We start from the raw sequence: 23,326 nt of genomic DNA, 5'->3' as shown, positions 1-23,326 counted from the left end.
GTCTTTCTGACCCCAAGACTCTAATCTCTGTGATTCTCCATCTGTGACCCTTGATGAGTCTTTGGCCACACAAACCTTCTTCCTCTCTTCTAGACAGATTCATAACATCTTACTATTTTGTGAAGCTCAACAATCTTCTGCAGAACTATATTCTGTGCTTTTACTCGTTGTGATGATTGATTTAAGGGAATTTGGCCTTTGTGCTCCTCATATTTATACTCATGTGAAACAAGAAGTTATGACTGGACCTTTTCATGCATGCACCCTGGTGTGCTAAACATTGTAAATAATATAGTTCAGCAGAGAAATGTATAAAACTTATAAAAAAAATTCTAAGGGTTCCAATAACTGTAAATGTTTTTTTGGAGAAAAACATTTATTTCATAATGTGATTTATCCCCCCCTTTCAATTCTATTACTTCAATGAAAGTTTAGATTTTTCCAAATATTTTGAATAAAAGATCAAAAGGATAAACATGCAGATTTGTTTTTACAGCCATCTTTGATATATTTACCAGGGGTGCCAATAATTCTGACCACAGCTGTATAAGTAAAGTGTATATATATATATATATATATATATATATATATATATATATATATATATATATATATATATATATATATATATATATATATATATATATATATAAAATTGTATTGTAACTTTTCAGGTAAATAAATAAATATTTTAAAATGTTACAACGGGTATTATTAAATAGGAATTTATTGATAATTTATTAAATACATTAAACCAGTTGTGTATATAATGCAAAAACACATTTCTGACTACACATATGTAGCTAGTGTAAATGCATTTTGTTTGCATTTTTTATAATCCTATATACAGCAATCAGAGTATTAATTAAGTAATTAAATACTAAGATATTCGCAAATTCATGTTAATGTTTTAGGTCGAAAAAAATATTCAAAGTGTTTCTCAAACAAAGGGTTTATTAAATATTAATTTATTCATACGTTGTATTAAATAATATTTCTAACCGATTGTAACGGATGAAAAATAATGGCGCACTGAAACGGAAACCTCAGATCTGTATATCATGCACATCAACGCGAGACCCGCTCAATAGAATGCAGCTGCAGTCGATCCGTTTGTCATAGAGATCGGTGACGTCACCGTACGCGGAGTCTGAAAGAGGAATAATAATCAAACTAGGAGAGACGTGCTTCCTGCAAGACGCTGCAATGGATGTCAGTCGCTACATTAAAACGCCCAGAGAATGGCTCTGCGTTGCGTGCACACTGCTGTTACTCACCGAGTCGGTTGTGTGTGACGGTGCAAACGGGAAGAGGGAGCAGGAGTGTTATAATTACGCCGGTGGACACGTTTATCCCGGAGAGGCTTTCCGAGCTCCCGTCTCCGATCATTCCTTACACCTGAGCAAAGCCAAAAGTGCGTTTCGCGTATTTTACATGCACAGTGTATGAGTTTAAATCGCACAACTAGAGCTTGCTTATTTTATTTTATATATTTTAATTGTAAAACAGCGTTATTTTGCATCATGTATCTCTAACAGCTGTCAACATGTAACTTACTACTACTATTAGCCTATTAGCATTTTCTATTATTTGATAAATATGTGGAGTGACTTTAGATGAACGTCTTTTTAAATGCTATAAAACTTACTCTTGAGATAATGAAAATTTTATAAATTCATATATTGTCTTCACGACAGTTCATCTGATGCATTATAATCAGTATAATTAATTAACATCCGCGTTTGAGTTTATTAATATGTGCTGTTTGTTTGTGCAGATCGGGTCTTTCTCACTTGTGTTTTGTCTCTAGTGGACACGTCATGGTTTAAAACTTGGATCCAACTTTAATCTCTTAAAGAGACAGTCGTTCACATGCATGCATATGCACAAGCTGATAGAGCTGCTTTATTAATGCACTAAACCTTGTGATGTGATTTCTTTCTTTTTTAGTCTCAAAACCAGCTCCACACTGGGAGGGAACAGCTGTGATCAATGGAGAGTTTAAGGAGCTGAAACTGTCCGATTACAAAGGAAAATACCTGGTTTTCTTCTTCTACCCTCTGGACTTGTGAGCATGTTTTGACTACAAAAGCTGGGAATCATTCAGATTTTTTTAATGCATTTAAAATAAGTCTCTTATGCTCACCACAGCAGCATTTATTTTAACAAAACACAATAAAATCAGTAATATTTTATATATTTTAATTGTAAAACAGCGTTATTTTGCATCATGTATCTCTAACAGCTGTCAACATGTAACTTACTACTACTATTAGCCTATTAGCATCTTCTGTGTCTTTTCAAAACACAAAAAAATCAGTAATATTGTGAAATATTTTTACGCTTTGAAATAAATATTTTCCATTGTAATGTTGAGTATAATGTACTTTATAACTGATCAAAGCTGAATTTTTTGCATCAGTGTCACATGATCCTTCAGAAATCGTTCTAATATGAGGATTTGCTGCTTCATAATTTTGCGGAAACCAAAAATAATTTTCTTTCGTGATTCTGTGATGAATGAAAAGTACAAAAAAACTGCATTTATTTTTACGGTGACACAGTGCTGTCTCATACATGATATTTCTTATTATAATGAATGACATGTTGTTTTCATGACATAACATTGAGTAATGACATTATGTAGTTTTAACAACATTACATCTCTTTGTGACGACATAGAGTGGGACAAATATGTATAGTCAAACCAGAATGTATTCAGACACCTTCAACATTTTCTTACATTATCACAGTTTATTCGCTATAGTTTAGAAAATGGTAATAAAATATGACGAACTCAAAACTGTGTCAGAAAAAAATCATCTTTATAATATCAGATAACTTTGATAGAAATGTGTGTAATGGATTACAAGTTAGAAAGAACACAATTAGATCAAACCAATTTAGGTCGACCAATGACCAAGCAATGCTTACTTTTGTTAAGTCTGTCGTGTCAAAGGTCACATTAGCAATTAAAGACAAAACACTTCAGCAAAACATGCTCAGCTTCAGCTCAAAGTGTCTGAATCATTTTGCTCCCAGTTTAGCATCAGTTTTACTGGTAGTCACTTTATGATGAAATTTTGGGTGTAATATGTCACAGTTTACTTTATTTTGCTATCCTCATTTATAGTATCCTGCACCCACTTGTAAAAATAATAAATCTGGTGTCTGAATAATTTTTTGTTTGACTGTATGTGGCAGCAATGCGTCACCATACAATTTAAACTAGAAATCGTTTGCAATATAATAAATGCACACGTCTCTTTATCGTCGCTTTTGGTTAGTTTAATGCATCCTTGCTGAATAAAAGTATTGATTTCTTTTCTTTTTTCTACCTACTTTCCCCAAACGTTAGGATGGTTTCCACAAAACTGTTGTCAAAACTAATAATAATCATAAATGTTTATTGAGTGTCAAATCCTCATATGAGTGATTAGTTAAAGGTGCCATCTGTAAAAATGGAGGTAAAAATATCCAAAAAATGACCTACACGCATCAAAAGAATGAGAAGAAATAAGGGCTATTATGTCATTAAAAAAATGTCAAGTTATAGTGCTGCAGAGATATCAACCTTAAAGGGTTACTTCAGCGATTAGTATATGGCTTTGTATCAGTAGAAACCCTGGAGTATATTCAAATGATTGTGCTTTCCCCCCTCATATCCCCCTGACACAAGAGATTTATGCATTTTATTTCTGGAAAAATTCCTCCTATGATGCAAATTGACGATATTTGCATCATAGGAGGAATGTTTGGCCAGAGGCTAAAGACTACAGCCAGCAGAGGGAGCCATTTCCACATGTTTTGAACTCGCGCATGGGGGATGGAGATCACACTCAGAGCTCAGCTCGCAGCTACAGGCACTCATTTAAACGGAGCTATGGTGCGCAATGTAAGTCTTTTAACTTCTCAAATTCATTTCTATGAAAGTTAAGCTTGCAAAGGCATGAACTGAAAAGCGCCAGACTGAACTCACGTTGTGAATGTATGCCGCGAGTGTAGTCGCGATTACCTCAGCTCTCATCACGAGCTCATTAGCTAATTTCTCTCTCTCTCCTGCAGTCAGTGCTCAGTGCTGTGATACTCGCGCGATGACTCACTCATTATATTGAACAGACACGTTCAGGTTTTTAATTGTAGTGTCTTCAACTCAGTCACAGTAATCCAGTAGGCGGCTTTGGGAATGGTCTAACAGGGCAGCGAAGCATTTTGGGAATTGTAGTCTTTCATTCCCATGAGACAAATACATTTTCTGTCTTTTCTCAGTCTAGAAGGCACCAAATTCAAAAATAATTTCATATTTCTCCTACATTGATGACCCAGTTTAAATACAGATTCATCTTCCCAGCGCTGAAGTACCCCTTTAATTAGCAGCAGCATTACTAGCCTCGGCCCGACAGGTATCGTAATACCAGTCTCGGCCATGGGAGGCGGTATGCGGGAAACATAACCACCAGCCAACTAGTGCTGCGTTCTTGCAAACTTCCCTAAGCACTTCGCCTTGGGGGAATCCCTGCCGCCATTTTGAAGTGCGTTCCACTTCGTGAAGTGGACAAGGGAAGTTTATATGGACAGACCCTTGCTCCCTTGATTTTGACCGAGTGAGCGAGTCTACTTCATATGTACACTTCAGGTAGCTTCATATACCACAACGCGATTGTGACGTCACCATATATCGCGTTTAATTTACCCCACCACAAACAACTCTATGATATTAAAAAAAAACATGTAAACAACCCAAACACATCCATATACATATAGAATTCTGCATTAAACACGGAAAAAAAAAAAAAATAAATCAACTCCAAAATGGATTCCAAGTGATCAAGGGCTTAGGGCGTTCCAGTTCAGTCCATTGCAAAGTTTCCGCCAGTAGTGGGCACTCATGCAACGCAAGCAATGACGCACATCCGAGTGAACGAGACGGAGGGAAGTTTGCGAGTGAAGGGCATGATAAAAACGAACTGGAACGCAGCACTGGCGTACTTGAACCTGATGTCAATCGTGTGGAAAGTACAGCCCAATACTTCATTTCAGTTCAGGGAAGAGAGTGGACGGATGGCCGAAGCCCTTGGCCCCTTGAATTGATCTGATATGATAAAAATAGCAGTTTTTACCTGACTGGAAAAAGCGGAAGTGCATGCGCCCGGCGATTGTGTCCCGTCCCGTCATAATAAAAGTCCCAGCACTCGCGAGCCGTTTAGAATAGGCGCCCTCCAGTGGACGAAAAGTTGCATAGTGCACCTTTAAGGATCATGTGACACTGAAGACTGGAGTAATGATGATAAATTCAGCTTTGATCATAGGAATACATCACATTTTAAAATAAAATCACTTAAAGTTATTTTAAATTTTAATATTTTGCAATATTAATTTTTACTGTGTTTCTGACAAAATAAATGCATTCTGTGTGAGCAAACGTTCCAAAAATATAATTTTCCCATATTTTTTACCTATTGGTGTAAATGTAAAGAATCTCGCCACTGTTGTATTCTTGATCCACAGCACGTTTGTGTGTCCCACTGAGATCATCGCCTTCAGTGATCGCGTGCACGAGTTCCAGGACATCAACGCTGAGGTGGTCGCTTGCTCGGTGGACTCTCAGTTTACTCACCTGGCCTGGTTAGACCACACTCACTCTCTGGGTTCTGTCGGGACCACTATCGTCAAAGATGATTGATTGACTAGTTAGCATATAGTTTGGATTGACGGTATGGTTCTGTTCTGGGCAAGAACTCCCTGTGCAGCCTAGCATGAATAAGAGCAGGGAGAGCAGTGATAACCCGCCTTAGGGTAAACAGAACCCACATAATGTATTGCAGATATCATTAATGTTGATGTTAAATGTAAAATATAATTCAAGAATTTAGTCTGATTCAAAGGGAATTAGAGGAGGAGCTGGGGATGGAGGAGGGTAATTAGCTCCAGAGAAATGCGATAGCTTATGTGTGCTGTGATGGACGTCATATTCCTATAGGTAGAAGTCAGTGATGCGCGGGTTGATCCAAAATGAGCGGGTGTCTGCGGTTACGAGTCATCCAAAAATATTTTTTATGATATTCCGGTCACCGTCGGTCGAGTCGTTTGGAAGCTAAAAATATGTAGGCTAATCTTCTGTTTTAGGCGACCCACTTGTAGCCCTTTTAACCTCTTTCCTGATGCGGGACAAAATGCCCGATTGGCGATTTCCCAACACGTTAAACTGAGCAATGCAGTTGTACCATTAGGCTACTTTTAAACGCATATAGCTCAGTAATGTCAGTGTTATGTATTTTCTAAGAGGGGGGCTGGTTTTTTGGGGGAAAGTCGGGGGAGTGACTTCGATTAGACTGGATAAACATGCAGCATAATTGTTAAGAAAATGAAATAAATTAATAAATTGATGCTACGGTGAGCATTTACTACTTAAAAAAATTACAGGTTAGGAAGTGGGTTGGGTACAACATTTTTTATTTTTTTTATTTTTTTTGCGGTCCGAGTCGCAGGCGGATAAGTTGAAAATGTCGGTCGGGAGCAGGTTTTTTTATACATTGATCCGCGCATCGCTGGCAGACGTGATCAGCTGATGCAAGCTTGACTAACGTGCCCCGCCAGAACTGACACTACACTTGGGGTGCTTCCCAATTCTTATTTGTGCATCCTCGTTTCCTTTCCAAGCTTCCTTTCCTCGCTCCTTAGCTCCACCCCTTCAGGACGCGAGGGCGGAGGAATTGAATCAAGTGAATTGATATATCCTCGCTCCCTTTAACGTCACTTCAAAGCGGCGTCAGTTAATGATGACACTAATGAATAATGAACTGCAATGAATTCCAGTTAACTGCTTTTGTTGTTGTATAGCCTAATAGTTTCGATTTGTTTCTTTCATTTTCTTGTGCTTTGATATAATTCTGCAACTGTCAGGTGTTGTTATTTGACAAACATTTGTGTCTTGTACATGTAAACATAATAATAATGATTAATAATGTAAGGCCGCCCAAATCGTCCCAATGGAGGCTAACGATCGGCGGGTGAAGGTCGCTGCGCGTTCGTCTTTTCAGCGGAGAAAAGGGGATTTTATTCCAATTCCTCGTTATCTGACTCCATTTAATGATAATTTAGAATTTAGGTTAGAATGCCAATTTGTTATTTGGTCATTCTTTAATAGTTTAACAACACATTTAATTATTCCGTTTAACCCTTTGTTGAAATTATACCCAACCTGAATAATTCCAGAGCAAGTCAGAATCAATCAAAGTGTAACAATTTATTAACAGTCAGGTAAATGTATAAAGCCAATTACATAGTCAATTCAAAGGTAATCCATATATAACACCAAATACTCTGAAGTAAAGAATGAAATATATACCTGACTTCTGAAAATTACATAATGCTGGCTATCTTGAGACATCCAACATTACGGGCTGACCGGTTTAAAGTGTCAAGCCCTGAGCTCTTTGTAACATTCCCTTAAATACCCAGAAACAAATGCACAAACTCTTTGAAGTGTAAACACAAGTTCACAATGGGAATTTGCATTGATCAAGACTTGTATTGATCCAAAGGCTAAATGGCTGAAAGCCACACCCACCAAACTAAGACAAGATATCTTTAAACTCTTAAAACATTGATTATCTTTTGGTTAACTTCTGTGGAGTTGAGATATTTGTACCAGTCGCACTGAGACATTTCAAATGACATCAAACACATATAATACTGTATCGTGTGGATTGACATTGTAATATAGAGATTTTGTGTGTATTTTCAGGTGATCTCAGCATGAGACAGGGAAGGAATTGGGGGAGACGGGGTATATAGGGAAAGATGTAGATTAGCTGATACTGAGGTGAGACTTGCGTCTCCAGTGGTGTGTGAGGGACAGTTCAGATGTTAATTTCCTTTATTTTCTCAGAGAGTCCTTGTTCTTCATTCAGACATTTCGGCATATACTATTTTTTTCAGTCTTACAATAATAAACTGGCATGATGTGAAGGGGGAGGAGAATTAATGCTTGCATCACGTTTAGTCGATAAAACACTTCCGTAAAGGATACTCCTGTGTATCCTCGCTCATGACTCCTCAGGAAGCCTCCTCACTCCTCGATCCTCGCGGTGCAATTAGAGAATTGAGATCTCCTACAAGATGGCTGAGCTCCATCGGTTTCCGGGTCATAAGATGGAGGAGCGAGGAAACGAGGAGGGATATTGAGAAGCACCCTCAGTATATAAGAATTGAGTATATGATATCTTACACAATTGAGTACTATGAATGCACTCATTGCTGTTTTCTTTTCTTTATCAGGATCAACACACCAAGAAAACAAGGAGGTCTCGGACCAATGAAAATCCCTCTTCTTTCTGACCTCACTCACCAGATATCCAAGGACTATGGAGTCTTTCTTGAGGATCAGGGACACACACTCAGGTACTAAAACCAGGCCGTGGCTTTTTATCAATTGATTATTTTTATGATGGGTGCTTTAATTCTCACTAATACATGCCCTTTACAGCATTCAAAATTCGGATGTTTCTGTAAGCAACTTTTTGATGGCCTTACTGACCATTTATTGATTTTTAAAAAAATGTATTTTGTTAATCAATTTACTAGGGGTTTGATACACACTACTGATCTCATGATGCTTTAAACAAAGCCAAAATAGAGTTAAAGGGTTCACCGAAAAATGAAAGGGTTGTTTATCTGCTTACCCCCAGAGCATCCAAGATATAGGTGACTTTGTTTCTTCAGTAGAACACAAATGAAGATATTTAACTCCAGCTGTTGCCTTGCCAGTCGTATAATGCATGTGAATGGTGACAAAATCTATGAGAGTAAAAATACACATACAAATCCATATTAAACCCTGCAGCTCGTGATGACACATTGATGTCTTAAGACATGAAACCGAACAGTATTTATATAATTTTCTACCTCTAATACGCCACTATGTCCAACAGCCTTCAGCGTGCGATCACTTCCAGCGCGTGAGGTCTGTACATGTAAACTACGCCAGATACAGACCTCACACCTGAAGTGGATCTTAACGGTTAAAATAAAGTACTGTTCATTTAAAAGGCTAAATTTGGTATTACATCACGGGTGAACTTGAATAGTCCTGGGCTTGCTCCTTCTCCCTCATGCACAGAAATATTCACAATTCTGCTTAGCAAAAAAACTGAATTATGTTAGATACTTGCTTGCACTGTGCCCCTGACTGCATACATTTAAAATATTGTATTAAATAATGAAATTTATTTTAAAATTATTATTATTATTAATTGTGTGACCTCCTGGATTTACCATATTTAATGTGCCATTGCTATATGTAATGCTAAATTAAATCTAATCTTCCATTGCTGTATACAATACATAGTTTCGCTATCCACAACACATGTTGCTTTTTGCATTGTGATATGTTGTTATACCCTAAAAACATAAAAATCATAGATGTTCAGTGAGCAATCAGAACCCTGATTTTAGAGCATGTATTGCAATATCAGGTGGTAATGTTTTTGATCTCTGCTGTGTTTTAGAGGTCTCTTCATCATCGATGATAAAGGTGTCCTCCGTCAGATCACCATGAATGACCTGCCAGTGGGCCGCTCTGTTGACGAGACCCTCAGACTGGTGCAGGCCTTCCAGTACACTGACAAACATGGAGAAGGTACGCCAGTTATTAACACTTTCACATCTGGCATTGCCTTTATAAATCCATAGTTTGACCTCACACATGTTTTTTTTAGGCTTTAAACAGTTATAATCTGAAAAAGCTATAACGGTGTTAAAATATTTAAATACAGAGTTTGAGATGAATTGTTTGAACTTTAAAATGGTAAACAAAGGGTTTTCATATCGCTTTAGATTCAGGACAGGGTTGCTACAGTTAACTAAAATTAAACTATTCAGAAATTAAAATATTAGATGAAAAACTTTTGATAAATTAAACGTTTAAAAGTACTAAAATGGCAAATGAAGAAAAAAATAAAGCTTTATAGAAATATAAAAAAACACATAGAAACAACTTTGTAAAAAGTACAAAAACACAACAAAATGACTGAAACTTTAAGAAATTAAAATCAACACTGGAAATATAAAAATAAAAGCAAATTCAAAATATTAATAAATAATACTATAACAATATATATGCAATATTAAAAAATAACACTGGTTAAGGAGCATGATGAAGTGAATTATTATTATTATTATTATATTATTAAATAATAATTATAATAGTATTAAATAACATCTGGATTATCTACACAATTATTTCTAGTTATTGTGCAATGAAGACAATAATGCTTATGTTCAACTAAACAGAGAAAGATTTTTATTTAAAAATATTTACATGTTTGAATAAAGAGAAATGTGTGGCATGTCAGTATTCTTGTCACTATATTTAAGTTACGTTTCCATACATATTGTGTATGGTCATATGCACTATCAGACAACATGTTCAAATGAAGAGTCCAGTATCTCTTAATCATAATGGTTTCAGTTCACTTTACAAATGATATTACTCTGCTAAACATTTTAGAAGAAATTAAATCAATCTTGAATCCATTTGAGAGTTTTTATCTAAAGCAAATGATAAATTGTGCTCTTTTATAGTTTTTTTTTACTTGTTACTCGCCATGAAAATAGCAGAAAAGCTGGCATTGCATTAAACACCAACTAACCAAAGCATAGTAATATGAATAGCTTATATCATACGTGAATAAGAAGTATATGAGCGTGCACTGACATAAATGTAATGTCCGTCTCTGTTTCTCTGTCAGTGTGTCCGGCTGGATGGAAGCCTGGCAGTGATACGGTAAGACTTGACCTCTGATTTCAGTGTGTTTTTGTGAGCACATGTATGTGTGTTTCTCTGTAAATAAAGTCTCTCTCTCTCTTTCACACAGATTATCCCAGACCCTGCAGGCAAACTGAAGTACTTCGATAAACTCCAATAAGGTTCATGTTCCACTAGAGGCTTTTGTTCTGGTTTCTGACCAATTACTGTTTCCAAAGTGCAGAATAAAAGGAGAGTTTTGATAAACACGTCTTGTCCCTGCATTATGTGTCTGATTGTTCGTATGCCTGTAGAAGAAAAGGTTTTCCATTAGAAGAAAAGGTTTCCCATGTCATAGAAATCTTTACAATAATGCATTTGCCACAATAAGGTCTCATTTTTGGACGTTAATTAATGCATTAACGTAAACCTTCGTTAATGTTAATAAATGTTAATGGTCATGTGCATAACTAATGTGAACAAATACAACTTTGGATCTTAAAAATGTATTTGTGAATGCTAAGATTAACATGAATTAAAATACTGTAGAAATATTATTAGCTCATGTTAGCTTATAAAACGTAATGGGTTTACCGAGTTGTTTTGGGACATTTTTGTATTAGGATTATTATAGTAAGCTAAAACTCCCACAATAAAGTTAGCTACTTAAAGAAAAAGTTAAATAAAATATTTTAAAAAAATTAACTTATGTATTTCAGTTAATTGCTAAAGAAACAATTCTTGTTTTCATTAATTTAGTCTAACTTGATCTACTAAAATATATGAATAATCCAAATAATAATAATGACACAAACTTAACACAATTACTAACATATATAATAGATTCTATAAATAAACGAGTTCACTAGTGAAAACTATATTAGTATTTACACCACGTTTGTATAATGGTTTAAATCCATTAACTTCACAGATGGTGTATGAAATGCAAATGTTCTGCAGTTTTAAAAGGAAATGCATGTAAATTCATAGGTCAAAGGTGTGGGAAAGCAAAGGATCAGATCTGTCTGACACTAGAGGGGGATATAGGGCCGTTTTTGAAGCACACAGCCCTCAATCCGGTCATCAGTTTTTCAGAAATCGAAGAAAATCAAGTGATGTTTTGCAGCTGTATTTACAATACTTTCCTATTGAGTTCAGACTGAGCTATCTGCATTAAATTACTCTTTTGATTATTTTTAAAGGGGTCATGACATGGTTTTTAGTTTTAGTGAGAATACCTTATGAATACCTAAACTGTCAACGGCGTCAGTCATTATAATGGCTTCTGCTTGCTTTTCATCAAATGTAGGCAAATGTCAGCCATTAAGAGACAGAAGGCCAGTGGGCGGGAACTATTTTGTGATGCATAACTATTGTTTGATGTCTTGCTCTGGAGGCGGGCAAATGCAAATTAATTCACCTGTGTGACTACACAAATCCTGCAAAATATAAAAACAAGTTTTTGGAGCTTGATTAAATAAAATGAATTAGTTTATACAGAAGAGAACGACTTAGGCTTTAAAACATGCAGGATGTTTTAATGGTACAAAGACCGCTTATATATCAAAACATTTCTCATGTCATGGCCCCTTTAAGGAAACGCGTCTATTACAGCAAAAGAGTGCAGCTGCCATAATATGACACTGTTAAAGACTAGATAAGGCTGTTAGTTGACCCCGTCCCAGACCGATGTTAAGGCCAAAGTGCAGACATACGAACTTCCACACAATAAAGGGATATTAAATCGCTATGTTGAGTAAAGTGCATTTAATTTATTATGAAATGAAAACAGAAAATAAGTAGTCCTTTAGATTAGATGTATATTTTTTGCATGACCCATATGCAAAGAGTCATGAATAATGGCTATTTTTTTCCAGTTTAATCAAGTAGATTGTATTACAATTTTATTTTATACCAAATTTTTTTTAACAAACTTACTCCAGTAAGCACAAATGACTATATAAGTCATGAAATTCATTGGTCATGAGGTGCAGGAATGCACTGCGAGCCGCATAATCAGTTAAGGCAACTAATTTTTAAAGTTAAGAAATGTAAAGTTTAAGTAAGCAGAACTTGCAGATTTTTATTTTGTACTTATACATTTTAATTGCTCTGAACTTGAAATATTTGAGTAAGATAATTCATTCATTTAACTTAAAAATATCACATAAGCTCACATTTTTAATAGTGGAAAGTTGACTAGACTTAACTAGCAAATTCAATAAATGTCACCTTGCTAAGTGGTTACACAATGCTTTGGTATCATTAGCATAGCACTTATATATTTAACATATTTAACACATCTGTTCTTAAACTAAGCTCATGCTCCACTTGTCACTGTGATGGAAACCCTACAAAACCTTTAAACTATCATAACAAAACATTAAGCAATACTAAATCTCCCACTTAATGTGAATCTTGCACTAAAAAAAACTATATAACACTTCATTTTGGCGTTTACTGTCCCTTTTGAGTGTCAAGGCAAAGCATGCTGGGAAATAGAAATCTGAGCCCAGTTTTGGTTAAATTTAGTTAGTCTAAATTAAAAGAAAAAAGTTCATAAACTTCAAAACAATGACACTGCAGATTACTTAAAATGTGTCAGTTTTGAGAACTCAATAAAAGTAAAGTTCTAAATACTCATTAAAGTTCATTTGTTTGAACTCATTTGTTTAAATTGAGTTGGCTCTACTCAAACCAATTCATTATTTTGAGTGTTAGGGTTTACAGTGGGGAACAACTATTGCTAATGTCTTGAAGTGTTTAAATGGCATTTCAGACCTGCTTGCAAGCACGGATGAGACCTACTGCACCAAACTAATGGCTAAGTTTGTATCCCAATAGTTTGACTTTTGTTTTTGCAGCTCTGCTGAAATCTTATACAGATGATAATAATTCATTATGACTCTCAAAATAGCCAGAGCAAAGGGAGCAGTGTCTATTTACTGCTCCCCAGTGACCTGGTTTCACGTCAGTAGACTGTGTTTTTGTACATGCAGCAAAGGTCAATCACATGTTTGGGTCAAAGGTGTGGTTCGAAAACTCTGGAAAGTTTTCCTAGAACAATATTGCCAGTGTCATGTGTCAAGAACAATGGAAAATCAGCATATAAAGTTACTCTCTTGAAGCTAATATTAGCTGTTTTAATACATTAATATGTCATCCAGTTGGCATGTGCAAACATTTTTCTACCTTACACATCTGTTTATGTTTAAGATCATTCAAGTATCAGAAAGATGTTCGCAGAAACACTTCCTGATGTTTGGCATGAACTGTGATATTTCTGAAGATGAAGAAAAATCGGAGAAATATCTTTTAGTTTTTGTCCAGCATTTTTCGCTTTAACAGTTTTCATCAAACCAGCTGTAAGTCGGGTTGTGTTGACAACACGCAAGAGCACGTCATGGCAAAATACAGACAACCTCATGGCAAAACCTCCTGCACATTGACCATGGTTTATTAAAGGTTTGCATGTATTAAATCATGTGCAAACCTGACATAAAGCACAAATGATGCTGATCTATTAGGATTTATATGGGTGTTTTTGCAGGTTTCCATAATTCATATCATGTATTTTCAGTTATAAAATCATGATGTTGTCATGATTGGTGTTATTAATCATAATTTTACTCTGGGAATTTCGGAAAAATGTTTTCAAGTTAGAAATACAAGTAGGCTATGCATTGACTTTGTAGTCTTTAAATGAAATTGTGTTACTTTTATTTATTGACTTTTTGTGATAGGACTATACACTTGTTGATTAGAAAAGGTGTCTGTAACGGGGTTCGTGGATGGAGAGGAAGGAGGCGGGAACCGGCGAATGTTTAACAAACTATTTAATGTAAAAATAAATAAACAAAACGAAAGTAAAACCGCGGGCAGCCCCTCACGGACGACTGCCCACACACACATAATAAAACATAAACAAAACTCAACATAAATCCAGGCCTGGTCCTCTCTCGTCTTCCGCTGCCTTTGCTCCTCCTTTTATGCTCCCGTCACTCGGCCGCGAGACGAGACCGGTGTATCGTGCAGCTGGTACTCATTACCACTCGTCACCGGCCCGCTCTCGCGGTCCCTCGCCCCGCTGCTTGCCACAGTGTCTTGTTGGTAATTGTTTATTTTGAGTACATATTATATAAAATAAGTGTTTATTTTAGTGCACATTATTTTTTTATTTTAAAGTGTATTATTATGTATATATCGGTATTATACTGGCCAATCTGCTCATTAGATACAGCTTGACAATACATTTTTATATTTAGGCCTATCTGCAATATAAAAATAATATAATTGTCCAATGTCAATATCTGGCTGTATGTGCAATTGTAATTAATTTAAATTAAATGAGTGCATTTATATGAAATTTATATAATATTGTAGCATACTGCCCCAAGACACAAAGGCAGAGGATTCAAATGCAATTTTAAATGAAGAAGATAATCCACAATCGTAGTTCAGGGGATGAGGCTAATGATACACAGGTGGAAACGATGGCTGACAAGTCAGGGCAAAGGATTATGGGTAATGTAGTCTTCGATGGTATGGCAATACTTTCTAGCCTTTACCTTTGACCTATTACTTTTATTGACTCACATGTGACTTTTTGTGATCAGATACACTTGTTAATTATTAAAAGTGTCTTGTTAATTGTTTTGAGTAAATATTTGCAACCAATATGAACAACCGATACCGATAGGTATTTTTATTTGAAATCGATAACCGATATATTGGCCGATAAATCTACATCCACATTTTTAATCTAATTTTGAGAGCCTGATTTCAAAAGCACCATTTAAATCCATGTCCCAAACACTTTATCATAAATCAAACAATAACAAACAATAGCCTAGTTTCAAATTAATTTGACACTCCTATGGTCAACTTTCCTAACCCCCCCAAAAAATAAATAAATAAGAATAATTATAATATTTCAACTAATCCATTATTTATAAGCTTTAATATATCATGGACAAATTTTCTTATCGGGCCGATAACGAGAACATTTAAAAATGCACAGAAATCAGCCGATACCGATAATGTCATCAATATATTGTGCATACCTATAGTAAATATTACGTAAAATAAGTGTTTATTTTAGTGCACTTACTATTTTTCTTTCGAGTACCGGCATTATACTGGCCAATCTGCTTATTAGATACGTCTTGACAAATTATGTTTTATATATAGACATATCTGTAATATAGAAATTACATAATTGTCAAATATGAAATGTCTACATCTTGGCTTTATGTGCAATTGTGATTAAATTAAATTAAATTGCTTTTTTTATTTTGTTAGAAGTGCAAAACTTACAACAGAGTAAACACAGAACACAACACAACATAACAGAGTAAACACAGAACACACACACACACACACGCACGCACGCACACACACACACACACACACACACACACACACACACACACACACACACACACACACACACACACACACACACACACACAAGTAATAGTAACAGCAATAAAACAAAAATAAGCACAACTGACAAATAATAGTAGAAGTATTAAAATAGTATTTTTTTTTTTTTTTTGATTGCACAACTGAATTGGTGCACTTTACCAGGATTGTTATGGATTACATGACCTTTACATGATCTGCAGTTTGAAAATAAAGTGTATGTACATGAACTGGAGATTATCTGAATGGTAAACATTAACCCATGTTATTTTGAGTGAACAAACAAGCCACTTTTTTCAGGAAGGACCAGTTTATGCTACACTGGGAGGAGCCTGAGGGTTTCTGCCCCGTCTGAGCATCAATAAAAGGAGGAAACGTCCCGGCTTTGAGCACAGCTGATGCTTCAGCAGAACAGCCTCTGGATGCCTTTCCAAACGGGAGAGATCGGATCTCTGACCTGTAGCTGAGGGCGACCCTCTGAGAAGCGGATGAAGAAACAAATCTTACTACGCTTCACATACAGAGGACTAGTGAGCAAAGGAAAAAAGAGTAAGAGAAGAAAATGGCCAATTTTATATTACGGAAAGCCGAGCCCAAGGACGTGTCTGACATACTGCGACTCATAAAGGTGATAAATTCAGTTTTAAACATGACTGATGATGTGCAACCCAAAGACTGATGATGAAGATCACAGACATTATTCATCACTAGTTAGTAGTGCTGTCAAATCGATTAATCACATCAAACATACATATATATGTTTGACAGCACTACTAATTAGTAATCCTATCTTCATAATTTTAACCTGAATATGTATCTTTTGTGTTAGGAACTGGCAAAATTTGAAGAAATGGAAGAACAAGTTATTCTCACTGAAAAAGGTGAGTACATTTTTTTTATGTTTTTGAAAAAATATCTTCTGTGCACCGACTCTGTGTTTATTTGATGAAAATACAGTACAGGTGATATCGTGGAATATCTAATACAATGAATGATTTCTGAAGGATCATGTGACACTGAAGACTAGAGTAATTATGCTGAAAATGCAGCTTTGATCACAGGAATAAATTACATTTTAAAATGTATTTAATAAAAAAAAACTATGGAAGTGTTTTTCCGTCACAGAATTAAAAAAAATATTTGGGTAATTGCGACTTTATAACTTGCGATTATGACTTTTCCTGCAAACGCAACTAAAAATCACAAATCTGTAATTGCTACTTTATAACTCGCGATTCGGACTTTTTTTTGCAGTTGCGACTGTATACTTTGATTCTGTCTTTTTCACAATTGCTAATTTATAACTCGCAATTCTGACTTTTTCCGCAATTGCTTCTTTACAACTCGCGATTCTGACTTTTTTTGTTGCAATTGCTACTTTCTAACTCGCAATTCTGTCTTTTTATCGCAATTCTGACTGTATACCTTGCAATTCTGTCTTTTTTCGCAATTGCTACTTTATAACTCACAATTCTGTCTTTTTTGCAATTGCGACTGTATACTTCGCGATTCTCTTTTTTCACAATTGCTACTTCATAACTCGCAATTCTGTCTGTTTTCGTAATCGCTACTTCATAACTTGCGATTCTGACTTTTTACACAATTGCTTCTTTATAACTCGCGATTCTTACTTTTTTTGCAATTGCGACTTTATTACTCATGAATCTGTCTGTTTTTGCAATTGCGATTTTTCCGCAATTCTGTCTTTTTTGTAATTACTACTTTATTATTTGCGATTCAGAATTTTCCGCAATTGCAACTATAACTCACGATTCAGTAATTGCGACTCACGATTCCGTAATTAGACTTTATAACTTACAATTCTGTCTGTTTTCGCAATTGCGACTTCAAAACTTACGATTCTGACTTTTTTCACAATTGCTACTTTATAACTTGCGATTCTGACTTTTTGTTCCGCAATTCTGTCTTTTTTGTAATTACTTTATAATTTGCGATTCTGAATTTCTCCTCAATTGCAACTATAACTCGCGATTCCGTAATTGCGACTCACAATTCCTTAATTGCAACCTGATAACTCGTGATGCTGATTTTTTCCCCCGCAATATTATATTTATATTATGCAGTTCTAAGAAAAAATATATTTTAATTTTTTTTATTCCGTGGACGAAACAAGCTTCCATCGAAAACTGTTCCATTAAATTATGTTTTTACTGTATTTTTGATCAAGTAAATGCAGCCTGGGTGAGCAAAAAAGAGACTTATTTTAAAAGCTTTTTAAAAAATCATAATTATTACATGCTTTTTACCCGCCAGTGTAAATGCAATAACATTGACACTGTAGCTTCTGTTATGGTCTTGTAATTGCTCTTTTGCACCTGTAGATCTCCTGGAGGACGGTTTCGGAGATCATCCGTTCTATCACTGTATAGTGGCTGAAGTGCCTAAACAGCACCAGAGCGCCGACGGTAAGACTCAACCAGTTCATTGCACAATATGTTGTGTTATTCATCTTTTTCTTCCCATAAATCAGGTTAAAGTGAGCACACCAGAAGTGTGTTAAACTCCCACCCACGCTTGGGCTACCAAAAGTGTTTCTGTGCATAATGACGCAAAACCGTGTACCACTTTGCATTGCAGTTCCCATGTTACACAGATTTTATAAACAGTTCATTAGAATTAGTTCACCGAAAAATTAGATTTTATGAACATTATAATTATGCACACTCCCCAAAAAATATTTTTGTATTCTGTTTATGCACTGTGAAAAAAGGTGCTGCCTTTCAGCTTGGATGTTTAATTCATTTAAACTCCAATGACATTAACCTGAGTTAAATAGGCCAATAGGGTTTTTCTGACCACATTGCCAGATATTTTCTTGATACATTTGTCAGAAAACCAGACTTGTTGTCTTAAGTATTTTGCCTCACAATTAAATGCATATTTAATATTTGACCTTAAAAATAAATAAAAAAATACATCATTTTTGCAGAGCAACAACTTAAAATTGGGTCTGTTTCTACCGTGACTTATACTATATTTATACCTCATATTTTGTCCTTTTTTTGTAGCTGTTGTTGTGTTGAAAAGAGTTGCATGGTTGAATGACATGAGGGTGAGTAAATATAAGAGTATCTTGTTTGGGGTGAACTAATTATTAAAGTTAAACTGTAACATGAACCCTGCAATGTAAAGTGTTTTTTTTGTGCATCTGAACATTCAACAAAGAATTTCAGTTGTTTGCCAATTTCTAAGCACGCTTATCCAATCCCCCTCTGTAATTTATTGTCTTCAGGCTACAGTCTCTTGCTTCGCCATGTACATTGCCCATGGCGTGTACATGGATGGGCGGGGAGGTAACTGAAAGATCAGTTACGATAGTGTAACAAATACAATAAACCTGAGGTAAGGCCCTCAACAGCTGGGACGCCACCAGCCTTACACCACACAACAACATGCCCAAAACTAACAGCTTTCTTACAGATGGATTCCATTAATGAATCTGTTAGTAATTTCGAGGAAGGGCAAATGTTTGGGAAACGGTTTTAATTGCTACATCTGTGGAGAAATAAATATATTTCTAGGGTGTTTTTCCGCTGCACTGCAAAAAATACTTTCTTAATCTGTTTTCCAGTATGAATATAGAAATATTTACAATTAGGATATGTCTACTTGCAAAGCAAAATGTTTTGTTTTGTGATAAATTTATCAAAATGAAGCAAGTTTATAAATAAACAGTTAGTTTACCCTTTGAATTAAGTTAAGAATTACATTTTGAACCCCTTAGTAATGACAGGAATGCTTATCAGTATACATCTGGAAAAAAAAACTAAAGAATGTTCAAAAGTAAAACTAAACTTTACCAAAAAAATTTCATTTTATAATGTTTTCATATGTATCTGAATGCATTCTGATGAGAAACTGATTTTAGGACCCAGCGGAAAAGCTTATCCGCTCCATATAGAGCTATACGACCATCTAGTGGCAAAAGTTATAAAATATGTTATATTTTTATTATGGAGACGTGTTCTCTGGAGTGACCAATCACCTGTCTCTGTTCGGTTGCCAGGCTAACGGTACTTGTCTGACTGCATTGTGCCACGGGTAAAGTTTGGTGGAGGGGAGATTATGGGGTGGTGTTGTTTTTCAGGGGTTGGGCTTGTTCCCTTAGTTCCAGTAAAAGGAACTCTTAATGCTTCAGCATACCAAGACATTTTGGACAATTTCATGCTCTCAACTTTAAGGGAAAAGTTTGGAGATGGCCGCCTCCTGACCAACATGAGGGTGGGTCAACTCCACATTAAACCCTACGGATTAGGAATGGGATGGCATTAAAGGTCATCTGCATGTAAGGGCAAGGCAGGCATCCCAAAACTTTTGGCAATATAGTGAATGTATATAAAAAAATATATATATATTTTTTTTGCAGTGTGGTATAAATGTTCAAATCAGCACAATAAATATGAAAAGAAAAATTAAATGACAGATTAATCGAAACTGTTATACCGGAAATGACGTGACTGTGGTATATGCAAGGGTTGTGATGCCAATAATCCCTCCTGGAAATAATTTCAGCAAATCACAAACCAACAGCATGTACCTCCATGTCTTATCTGTGATTTTTAAGTTGTTACAAAATGCATTCTCTTGCTGCAAACAATAGAGTGACTGAACCTTTTTTCCAGGTCATGTGATCATTGGCTTTGCCATGTATTATTTCACCTATGACCCCTGGATTGGGAAACTTCTCTACTTGGAGGACTTCTACGTCATGAAGGAGTATCGGGGTATGAATGTGACCGTATGGTTTTGTGAAATCAAACTGTCATATTTATGAGACGCTGTCATGATGTAACAGACTTTTCCTTCTGCTCAAATTAGGCTTTGGAATTGGCTCTGAAATCCTGAAGAAACTGAGTCAGGTGATTTATTTTATTACAACTAAAGATCAACAGCATCTGTTTCTGTCAGCTGCTAGACCGCATCAATTGTCCTGCTTTAAAGAAGTGCCCTTGTTTTGTTGTGGTGTATAACATAAGCCCCTTCACACTTCCCGGAACATTGCCGGGTCGCCTTCTGTGTGAAAGCAACCACGTCCCGGAATTGATTACCAAATTGAACCCGGGTCGGGGACCTAGTAACATTGCGGGATTCGACCCGGGACGAGCGCTGTGTGAACAAAAGCCAAAACTAATGCCACAACATGTAGGTAGTTATCGTGCAACTCCTAGAGCTTGTTTTTTCAATAATACAACCCTGCAGTGCCAGAAGAGGTAGTCGGTGTTTTAAACGCAGAGAGTGTTCGTATACAAAAGAAACTAAAATTAAACAAGCAGAAATGTGTCGAGACCACGGAGCGCCTTACTATCCGCGCTGAAGCTGAGATCGCTCGCCGTTATACGTCACATCCGGATGTCACGTGTCAACTCGACCCGGGGCCGTTATGGGTTGTGTGTGAAAGCGCACATATTACGGTATTTCGCTGGCAGTGAGAATGGACCAAATCTAGCGGCCCGGGAACAAATGCCGGGTCGCATTATCTGTGTATTTGCCGGAATCACAGTGTTAAAGGGGCTATACTGAAGCAAATGTAAAGTAAAACATAGTTGTATTATTTGATATTATATTTCAACATAAACATTACAAACGTGAAATTACAAATACGGTTATGCACGTAAATGACATTAAAGTATTTTTTAGTTGACAATAAATGCTAGTAAGTACATTTTAACAATATTTCAAAGACAATAGAAATAATTATGACATTTTATATAAAGATGTACTAACGTGGGTCAAAAAACACTGAGGTTCAACTAATTGCATTTCATTGAAATATAATTTATATTAATTTATTTAGTAGATTTAGGCTTATATTTAGTAGATTTAAATCACATTTAGATGTGATTAATCGTGATTAATCGATTTGACCGCACTTATTTAAATTAGTACATTTTTATTTAATTGCAAACAATGAGTGTCTGAAAGCATTCCGTATTATTTTCTCCTAAAAGTATGCTAAAGTATACTTCTTTTTCACAAGGGTACCAAAGATCGAAGTATACAATTCTAGTTAATAAGTAGTCCCAGGTTAATGATCTAACATTATACAGCCCCACCAATCTTGTTGACGGCAGTATATCTTGTACTAAATCAGTGTTCTCAATCCTTTACTGGTCTTCTGCAGACGGCGGTCAGGACTCGCTGCAATAGTATGCACTTCATCGTAGCGGAGTGGAACAAACCCTCCATCGACTTCTACAAGCGGCGCGGAGCTTCAGATCTCTCTCTGGAGGAAGGGTGGAGGCTCTTCAAGATCGACAAGCAGAACCTCCTCAAGATGACGGACGAGGAGTGAGCCGGATGGCAGGAGGAAACCATGATATATAAAAACTTATTGTATTTATCGTGCAATTTATATCCCAAAATTTTACGTGCATATGATACACATCGCCTCCCCATTGGGTAGGTTTTATGGTGTGAGGTGTGTACATATAACACGTTATAAAGTGTGTTATCATAAGCACTCGAAAACATTTATTTTCATGTATAAATCTCACGATACATACAATACGTGCTATAGATACGCATTTGCTTGGGATCGGGCTGCTGTGACTGACTCTCAGGTGGACAGATCGACAAATGTCACTTTGAAGCTTTCAGGGTGTGATGTTACATCCAAAACCTTTGACTCTTACCCATAATTTTACATGGCTGTCCTCTTTATATGTCTTTGTGTTTTTTGTATAAAAAGGCTGAGAAAAGTTGAGATGCATCTAAATCTTCAGATAGTTCTCTTAAAATACATCATTTTGAAGATTATATTCTTTTTTTGAAGATCTATTTTCCTTTTGTGATTTAATGCTTCATGCAACAGAGACTTACAATGTAATGTAATGATGTGTATATGTCATATTTACTTCTTTGTATTACTTCATCTTGGGAAAAATAAATAAAAAATGTCTCTTTATTCCCCCCAATTGTTTTTATGTTATATATGATGCTTCCCCATTTAATACTTGGCAACACTACAATTTCATCCCAAAAGATTAACAGACACTACAGCACAGACACTACAGGTAAAACCATTGTTTTTTTTCTGTTTTCATGCACTGGTCATTTTTGAGATTTTGGGCTATTATTATCTTGGTTCAGATTAGTGGAAAGAAAACATCCAAAATAGCCTACCCATGTGAACTT

The 23,326-nt window shown here is 35.8% G+C and overlaps 2 protein-coding genes across 2 annotated transcripts; both read left to right on the top strand.

Moving 5' to 3' along the window:
- Window positions 1-1,157: 1,157 nt before the first annotated feature.
- prdx4 (peroxiredoxin 4) lies at window positions 1,158-11,016 on the top strand. Its single transcript, XM_067440343.1, has 7 exons — window positions 1,158-1,414; window positions 1,951-2,068; window positions 5,509-5,625; window positions 8,281-8,403; window positions 9,510-9,640; window positions 10,752-10,786; window positions 10,878-11,016. The coding sequence occupies exons 1-7, from the start codon at window positions 1,207-1,209 to the stop codon at window positions 10,926-10,928; spliced, it is 783 nt and encodes a 260-aa protein (XP_067296444.1). The 5' UTR covers window positions 1,158-1,206; the 3' UTR covers window positions 10,929-11,016.
- A 5,471-nt stretch (window positions 11,017-16,487) lies between these two features.
- LOC137071568 (diamine acetyltransferase 1-like) lies at window positions 16,488-23,101 on the top strand. Its single transcript, XM_067439679.1, has 6 exons — window positions 16,488-16,799; window positions 17,001-17,052; window positions 18,514-18,597; window positions 20,815-20,916; window positions 21,011-21,051; window positions 22,314-23,101. Exons 1-6 carry the CDS (start codon window positions 16,734-16,736, stop codon window positions 22,482-22,484), a joined length of 516 nt encoding a protein of 171 aa, XP_067295780.1. The 5' UTR covers window positions 16,488-16,733; the 3' UTR covers window positions 22,485-23,101.
- Window positions 23,102-23,326: the final 225 nt, after the last annotated feature.

The sequence above is a fragment of the Pseudorasbora parva genome, chromosome 3, assembly GCF_024679245.1.
Source record: "Pseudorasbora parva isolate DD20220531a chromosome 3, ASM2467924v1, whole genome shotgun sequence".
In the NCBI taxonomy this organism is placed as follows: Eukaryota; Metazoa; Chordata; class Actinopteri; order Cypriniformes; family Gobionidae; genus Pseudorasbora; species Pseudorasbora parva.
Note: the sequence above shows the minus strand (reverse complement) of the source record. Positions and strands in the feature narration are given on the sequence as shown.

What these genes read in the sequence shown, in the direction of transcription:
- prdx4 (XM_067440343.1), top strand. Translation starts at nt 1,207, where the DNA reads ATGGATGTCAGTCGCTACATTAAAACGCCCAGAGAATGGCTCTGCGTT. An exon ending in TTCTTCTACCCTCTGGACTT is followed by an intron (nt 2,069 to 5,508) that starts GTGAGCATGTTT and finishes CTTGATCCACAG; the next exon opens with CACGTTTGTGTGTCCCACTG. An exon ending in CAGTTTACTCACCTGGCCTG is followed by an intron (nt 5,626 to 8,280) that starts GTTAGACCACAC and finishes TTTCTTTATCAG; the next exon opens with GATCAACACACCAAGAAAAC.
- LOC137071568 (XM_067439679.1), top strand. Translation starts at nt 16,734, where the DNA reads ATGGCCAATTTTATATTACGGAAAGCCGAGCCCAAGGACGTGTCTGAC. An exon ending in AGTTATTCTCACTGAAAAAG is followed by an intron (nt 17,053 to 18,513) that starts GTGAGTACATTT and finishes TTGCACCTGTAG; the next exon opens with ATCTCCTGGAGGACGGTTTC. An exon ending in TCCTGAAGAAACTGAGTCAG is followed by an intron (nt 21,052 to 22,313) that starts GTGATTTATTTT and finishes GGTCTTCTGCAG; the next exon opens with ACGGCGGTCAGGACTCGCTG.